The sequence below is a fragment of the Heterodontus francisci genome, unplaced genomic scaffold, assembly GCF_036365525.1.
Source record: "Heterodontus francisci isolate sHetFra1 unplaced genomic scaffold, sHetFra1.hap1 HAP1_SCAFFOLD_91, whole genome shotgun sequence".
Classification (NCBI taxonomy): Eukaryota; Metazoa; Chordata; class Chondrichthyes; order Heterodontiformes; family Heterodontidae; genus Heterodontus; species Heterodontus francisci.
The window spans coordinates 2751061-2759438 of NW_027140989.1; the positions used below are offsets into that span (position 1 = coordinate 2751061).

General features: G+C 41.3%; 1 protein-coding gene across 1 annotated transcript; it reads left to right on the forward strand.

The window, feature by feature from the left end:
* The first annotated feature begins 2460 nt into the window (after positions 1-2460).
* Positions 2461-7893, forward strand: LOC137361672 (probable G-protein coupled receptor 139). Its single transcript, XM_068026376.1, has 4 exons — positions 2461-2530; positions 2781-2833; positions 5558-5699; positions 7028-7893. Exons 1-4 carry the CDS (start codon positions 2461-2463, stop codon positions 7891-7893), a joined length of 1131 nt encoding a protein of 376 aa, XP_067882477.1.
* The last annotated feature ends 485 nt before the right edge of the window (positions 7894-8378 follow it).

Here is an 8378-nt window from a genome sequence, read left to right on the forward strand (position 1 = left end):
GTTCACATCGACAGCTTTTAGAGGGTTGAGTGGGATGGATATGAGGTAGGTAAGATTATGCACCGGGAGAAAGTCGGTGAATGAGTGGAAGAGCAGTTTGGGATGTCAATAGAATCACAGACGGACCTGTCAGCATATCTAAGACAAGAGCAAGCCTGGAATGGCAGCAGGGGAATAGGAAGATCAGGGAGTGATGAAGGATTGGAGTTGAGATTTGGGAGGGCTGAATACCAGAGAGCGGAGCAATAAAATGAGGCATATGATAGGGGAAAGGGACCGCAGAGGGTGAAAAGAAAAGAGGAAAAGCGGGAAATAGAAGTAATACACTCTATTCCAGAACGGGAAACTCTGTGATTACATGGAGGGCAGGAGTTATTAAAAGATAGAAGGGATGATGATGCAAACAATATGGATGGTAATGGGACATGTAAATAAGCAAATGATGAGCCCAGTGAAGGTATAGATGGCAAGAACAGAACCATTACCAGCAAAATTTCCAAACAAATGGGACCGGTGGTTCTGATCCAAAGTTGTTTAATTCGGCATTTAGGTCGAAGGTATTAAATTACCTCATGACAGTGCGCGGTACTCCTGTGATATCTTCTATCTCATTGGTCTAGATACCTGCCCCAGAACCTTTGAATAAAGGTTGATGTTCTGAGAGTCTGTGAAATCGCAAATACATCTGATTTAGCTAAGAAACATTGCTCAGTATGTTTCTCCCGATTTACAGATGAGAAAAAACTTTCACAATTTGAAAACTCTTAAATACCCTTCATCCCATCTTCTGTGATTATCATTTCCGATAGAAAAACCCTGTTGAAAAAAAAAACATGGACTGTTCATAAGCTGTGCAAATGTTGACGCGAGGTTACTTACCATTTGCAGCACGGAAACAGGTCGTTCAGACCATTTACCCCAAGCTAATGAGCATGCTATACTTGAGCTTCATCACATCTCCCTTTGTCTCACACCGTCAACATATTCTTCCATTGTTTTCTCTACCATGTTTTTACGACTGAGGCTGGACGAGTTGATTGTCTTTCTCTAGTTCCACTCCTCCACGGGTCACAAAATGTATTTCAATGTTTATCCAGTTACCAATGCAACCAATTATATACTCTTCTTTTATTTAAGAATACAATCCAGCAAATACGTTTCTTTAATAAACAACAAAATTATTAATTTATTATAAAGCACGATTAGTCAAGCTGAAAACATTCATTAACACACTGATAGTAATATGAAAGTTCATTTCTAATAATAGCACAATACACGCAAACACACACACGCACACACACAGACACAGACACACAAACACACACACAAACACACACACAGACACACACACCGGTTAAAGGAAAGTATAGATCTTCTCTCTGCAGAGCGCTCTTTGCAATCAAGGCAGCAAAATACTTTGGCCAAATACTTGATAATTGTCGAAGAAATATGACAAGATGTGAAATGATAGCATTTGCCCGTTTTTCCGACGTCCCACAAATGCGTTGATGGCTGTCACTGGGATGTTTTGCAGCATTTCCCTTCAGGCGACGTGGAAGATTAATTTGGAATGCCTTTCAGAAGAAATGCAGCATCAGGAGTTTCAGTTATCACACTGGATTCTCAGGTTTTCTCGGAGAACTGGAGAGAAGATCAGATGGCATTATTTCTCTTGGCAGGCTGACATGCCACTGACTCACAAAAACAATCCACTGGCCAACAGAAAGTCAAACTTCCTGACTACCAAAAATCTTCCGATGTCGTTTCTCTGTGAACAACTCCTTTCGTCATGAAGTCTCTTGTTGTTTATTTAGCTTAAGGATTGTGACATCCAGTAAAGGTTAGGTTTTACACAAAATCTCAAAACCTTCAAATGAACATTCTTTTTTAAAAAAAAGTTCAACATCTGTGGAATTCTCTTCATTCATTCACAGCATTTTAAATAAAGTACTTTCATAGCAATGTGATTATCTATTTTTCTCTTAATTACATCCCTGCTCTCTTCTCCTGGAATTTCAAATTATTAATTGCATTCAATAAGTTCAGCTCCCAATTACAAACACTTGGAGGTCAGTCACACAGTACACAGTTCTGAGTAGAGATTTTTGGAAATGACGATCAAACTCATTGTCTGTACATGTAATCAATGTCCAAATGTTTGTTTAATAAGGCTCTCTATGCAGCTCAGTCGCAGCATGCAGGGAACCTCTTGTTTCTGAAGATATTCTAAAGCAATTTTAAAGTGTTTTGCAATTGCCCTGAAGATAGGTTTAGTTGCATAATGGAGCCTTGGGGAGAATAGATGATTAATTTTGTTTGTTTCACTGAATGTAACTAATGTGGTGCACCTCACGCTAAGTATCCCAGTGGCCATTTCCCACTGGTATAAGTAGGGTCTCCTTTGACTGAATTGACAATTTTCAGTCAGAGTCTCACAGACAGCGTGCTATGACATGGAACATGGATTATCCATTCATCTTTGAATTTGAACACATTTACTATCCTGTTCTTGCAGCCGTTGGTATAACGGGTAAGGCAATAAAACTGGTCAAAGTATAAAGCAGTGTAACTGCTTCTGTTCCTGTTCCTTGTCCTCTACTGTAATATATCAGTATTAATAAATTTGGACATAAGAAAGAGATGAAGAGTGTGTCAGAAAGACAGATGGAAAGAATACAGAGAATATGCAAACTATGTAATATGTTTTGACGTCTGTGATATAATCACGCCTATTCCATTGTATCAATATATTTAGTATTGTTAGTTGTCTTCTTAATAAGATTTCTTAATTAAAATTACCAACATTTTTGAAACTTCAACTGCAGAAATAATGGTGAGTGATGTCCCAGTACTCTATGCGGGAAAATTCCATATCTCCAGTCGACCCTGGCAACAGATGTCATCAGTCACCCCGTCAGACATTGCACCTTCGTTTCCGTTGAGGTTTCAAATTTTTTTTGCATTGTCGGAAATATCAAGGAGAAGCAAATCATTTTCACCTGAAAGTTAACCAGTTTAGTCCAGACCGTTGTCTATGAGATCTTCACAAGAATCAGGATTCCAGAGAAAGATAGCTCTGTACTGCTGGTACTGAAAGGGCCATGACCATTCAATGATAGAAAAAAACAGAATTTTCCATTGCTGAAATAGACTGCATGCACAATATCAACGATTAAATAAATCCAGAAAAAATGGCAATAATTGCCATGTCTAGCAGCTTCTGTAGCGAGTGAAACAGAGGTAACATTTCAGGTTGTTAACCTTTTATCAGTCGATTTCACTCGACCTGAGATCTGACAGAAGTTGTCAGTGCCAGTGATTGCCTCGTAAGCTCTCGGCTGGTGAGGGTGTTGTTCAAAATTCACCTGTTTTAGTCATTAGGTAGAGCTGTATGCAGTTATTTTCCGTCTTGCAATCGGTAACTTGGCTGTTTAAACTTGATAGGATGGCAGAGAAATGAGACAGTTATCTAAGATAAGTAATAGTCTTTTAAAACTATGTTTGGACGCAAACTGGCGTCTCCATTGATTGCTAAATGCAGGAGAAATACCACAGGGGAAGGCTATGCAATTGATTATTTGGTCATACTGAAACAGATGTATATTTGTTAAATGTAAATACTGCATGTGAAAATTGCAATTTAAATGAAGCAGGCCGAAAATTATATCAATGGAATTCATAAATCATGGAGAATGTCGGTTCACTACTCGCCAATCCAAGATTTCCCCAGTGCTTGGGAATTAAATGGTAGAGATAATCCCCGTCGGAATAGTTGGGATCTCAGCTTACAACAGAGCTGGTGAAAAGGGCAGCAGCAATTGAAGCTGGGAGAGAGAGGGGGATAGAGAGAGAAAGAGAGAGAGAGAGAGACCAAAACGGATTATGGGAAATGGATTTAGGTGGTGGTGGAAATGGATAGAGAGATGTAAACGAACTGGAATTGTGTAAGAATGTCACTTGATTGAACCTTTCCCGTTGTCTGGTTTTCCCATTATTTTATTCCCTAACTCCACTCAAGACTTATCTCTCTCCAACCCACCAGACACGCCAGAAATTCCCTGGATCGCTGAGGGATATATTTAGTCCTGATTCTCCCTCCACTGTCTGTCTCTCCATTGCAGAGTTGCCTGAAAGAACAGGGAGGGTTATCAGTATTGGTTGACCGAGAAAGATGAGATTGTAAAGGTGGGTAAATTACGAGCAAAGAGGCTATGAGAGTACGGTTGGTAAGTGTGATTTCGTTGCTTCGTTTCCCGTTTTGACACACCCTTTTAAATCATTACTAATCGTCTTGCAGGCTCTTGCCTTCATTCCACATTTCATTTTACATCTTGTTTATCTTTGCTCCACATCAATGTCCAGTCAGCAATCACAGCTTGTGTTAATATAGCGCCTTTAAAGGAATAATAGTTCAAAGGAGCATTATAGAGAAAAAAATGTGACTCCGAGCCAGGTAAAAAAAATAAAGAACAAAGAAAATTACAGCACTGGAACAGGCCCTTCGGCCCTCCAAACCTGCGCCGATCCAGATCCTCTATCTAAACCTGTCGCCTATTTTCTAAGGGTCTGTATCTCTTTGCTTCCTGCCCATTCATGTATCTGTCCAGATACATCTTAAAAGACGCTATCGTGTTCGCATATACCACCTCCACTGGCAACGCGTTCCAGGCACCCACCACCCTCTGCGTAAAGAACTTTCCACGCATATCCCCCCTAAACTTTTCCCGTCTCACTTTGAACTCGTGACCCCTAGTATTTGAATCCCCCACTCTGGGAAAAAGCTTCTTGCTATCCACCCTGTCTATACCTCTCATGATTTTGTACACCTGAATCAGGACCCCCCTCAACCTCCGCCTTTCTAATGAAAATAATCCTTATCTACTCAACCTCTCTTCATAGCTCGCGCCCTCCATACCAGGCAACATCATGGTGAACGTCCTCTGCACCCTCTCCATAGCATCCACATCCTTTTGGTAACGTGGCGACCAGAACTGCATGCAGTATTCCAAATGTGGCCGAACCAAAGACCTATACAACTGTAACATGACCTGCCAACTCTTGTACTCAATACCCCGTCCGATGAAGGAAAGCATGCCGTATGCCTTCTTGACCACTCTATTTTCCTGCGTTGCCACCTTCAGGGAACAATTGACCTGAACACCCAAATCTCTCTGTACATCAATTTTCCCCAGGACGTTTCCATTTACTGTATAGTTCACTCTTGAATTGGATCTTCCAAAATGCATCACCTCGCATTTAACCCGATTGAACTCCATCTGCCATTTCTCTGCCCAACTCGCCAATCTATCTATATTCTGCTGTATTCTCTGACAGTCCCCTTCACTATCTGCTACTCCACCAATCTTAGTGTCGTCTGCAAACTTGCTAATCAGACCACCTATACTTTTCTCCAAATCATTTATGTATATCACAAACAACAGTGGTCCCATCACGGATCCCTGTGGAACACCACTGGTCACACGTCTCCATATTGAGAAACTCCCTTCCACTGCTCCTCTCTGTCTCCTATTTCCCAGCCAGCTCTTTATCCGTCTAGCTAGTACACCCTGGAACCAAAAGACTTCACTTTCTCCATCAGCTTACCATTGGGAACCCGATCAAACGCCTTACTGAAGTCCATGTATATGACATCTACAGCCCTTCCCTCTTCAATCAACTTTGTTACTTCCTCAAAGAAGGTAAGGAAAGAATGGCATGCTTTAAGAAATATCATAAAGGAGCAAAGCGAATTAGAGATGTGAATAGATTTCTACGGGAATTTCAGAGCTCAGAACCCAGGCAGTGAATGCACGGTTGCCAATTGTGGAGCAATTAATATGAAGGATGAACAAGCAGCCAGGATTAGAGGAGACTAGAAATCTTCAAAAATTTTGGAGCTGGTGGAGGCTACAGATTTAGGGAGGGTCGAGTCAATCGACGGAATTTAAAACAAGTCAGAGAATTTTACAAGAGAGGCGTTGTTTGGCAGGCAGCCAATATAGGTCAGTGTGCATAAGGGTGATAGGGAAGCGGAACTTAGTGCGAGTAATGCCATCAGCAGCAGCGTTTTGAACGACTGCAAGTTTACAGAAGAAAGAATGTGGGAAGCCAGTCAGGAGTGTATCGGAATATTCAAGTCTGGAGGTAACAATAGAATGGATGAGGATTTCAGCAGTAGATGAGTTGAGGCAGGGGCCGAGTTGGACTGTGTACAGAGGTTGAAATAGGTAGCTTTAGTGATGGCGCAGATATGTGGTTGGCTCCTCATCAGGTATAACATTGACGTCGTGAACAGTCTTGTTCAATGTCAGACAATTGTCAGGGAGTAGCTTGGAATTAATGGCTAGGGAACAGAGATGTGACGGGGCAGAAGGAAATGGTTTCAATCTTCCTAATATTTAACGGAAGGAAATGTTTCTCATCATGGATTTCAGACAAGCAGTGTGATAATTTAGAAGCGTGGAGGAGTTGACAGACGTGGTGATGGAAAACCTGGTGTTGTCAACAGAAATGTGGAAAATGATGCAGCATTTTCGAATGATGATTAAGCTGAGGTGTAGCATGTCAATGAGAAATGGGAGCGGGAAAAGGATAGATCATTGAGGGACACCAGAGGAAACGGTGCTGGAGCAGGAAGAGTAAACTTTGTAGGTAATTATTTGGCGACAATTGGAAGGGTAAGAATGAGACCCGGTGAGAGCAGTCCCATCCATCGGGATTTTCATATTAAACGTGTCTTGTTCTATTCCTCCTTCATGTATTTTTTTTTCTGAAGCAACTCACGTTATAGGTGCTTTATCAGAATCTTCTACATTCTTACATTTACCCTCAATCTTTTATTTCACTCAGTTTCCGTACAATTCAGTTCATTTTAATTTGCCTCATTGCAACCCCAGATCTGTTTTGTGTGCAGAACTAATCACAGTTAACAAACGGAACATCAAACCTGAAATTGGTGCCGAGGGCCGGGGAACTGCGACTGATCTTGGGATGGTCTAATGATAATTCCCTTTTCTCTCTCTTGCAGTGAACCTGCTCGCGATTGTGATCCTGTCCCGTGGAAAGTGTGGTCCCTCCAAATGTGTCACTCATTACTTGGTAGCCATGGCAGTGGCGGATCTAATGGCAGTGATCATTGAAGTAATATTGAAGCGAAAAAACAATATTTACTTGCCAATAAATTTCTTGTTCATCACTCCCATATGCGCCATGAAACTTGTCACGAAAATTGCAGCACTGGACTGCTCCGTCTGGTTCACGGTTGCTTTCACCTTTGATCGCTTTGTCGCCATTTGTTGTCCGAATCTCAAACGAAAGCATTGTACCCAAAGAACGGCGAACGTGGTTTTAGGGACCGTTTGTGTGCTCGGCTGCCTGAGAAGCATCCCCTTTTATTTCATGTTTGAACCCCAACTTATAATGAACAACATTCCATACTTCTGCATTGAAACATTTGCCTATTACACTTCGCCCTTATGGGCGGCGTACGAGTGGTTTGACAGTATTTTAACACCTTTAGTGCCGATCTTTTTGATCATTTTGTTAAATGCTCTCACTTTGAAACATATTATACAGTCCAATATACTCCGCAGGGTGCTCCTGAGCAGGATCAATAACCAAAATGATCCAGAGAGCGAGAACCGGAAGAGATCAATGATCTTGCTCTTTACTATATCTGGTAATTTCATTCTTCTCTGGATGACATATGCTTTGCATTCCCTTAGGTGGCGGGTGAAAAACTACAATTATACAGACAGATACTTCAGTAACCCAATATACATCAATCAGCAAACGGGATACATGCTTCAGCTTCTCAGTTCTTGCACTAACACGTGTATCTATGGGCTGACGCAAAGAAAATTCAGAGAAGAGCTGAAGAATGGAATGAAATAGTTGATCACACTGAATGGGAGATTATTCAAATAGCAAGCAATTGACAAAAAGTTGCATCAAGCTGTGTAGATTGCGATCCATACCCTTCTTCTGTCCCATCACACCAGGCTGGCACGTGATGGCAGGAAACAGGTTGACTCTCTTCAGAGCGAGAACTGGCCAATAAACCACCAACTCAGCCCAATGCAGCTGCATTGGGTATGTCGCCTGCAGGGCTTATACAATAGAAAGAATACACACGAGTATCTGAATTAAAACAGAATCAATATTGCTAACTCTGAACAGAGGGTGAAAAACTGGGAAAACATCTGGTCACTGTAAAGCATGTAATAATAATGCCCATTCAACGCCATCTTGTAAATGTAAAATGTTCAAATATAATGCACAGTGGACCGGATCAGAAACATATGAAGTAATATATCAGAGTGGATCGTGTCTTTTAAATGTTAACCATTAATAATGACGCACACTTAGACCACATCGGC

Excerpts from the sequence above, each read along its gene's own strand:
- LOC137361672 (XM_068026376.1), top strand. The coding sequence starts at position 2,461 with ATGGATTATCCATTCATCTTTGAATTTGAACACATTTACTATCCTGTT. Across the intron at positions 2,531-2,780 it reads TGCAGCCGTTGGTATAACGG|ATTTCTTAATTAAAATTACC; the intron begins GTAAGGCAATAA and ends CTTCTTAATAAG. Across the intron at positions 2,834-5,557 it reads CTTCAACTGCAGAAATAATG|CTAGTACACCCTGGAACCAA; the intron begins GTGAGTGATGTC and ends TTATCCGTCTAG.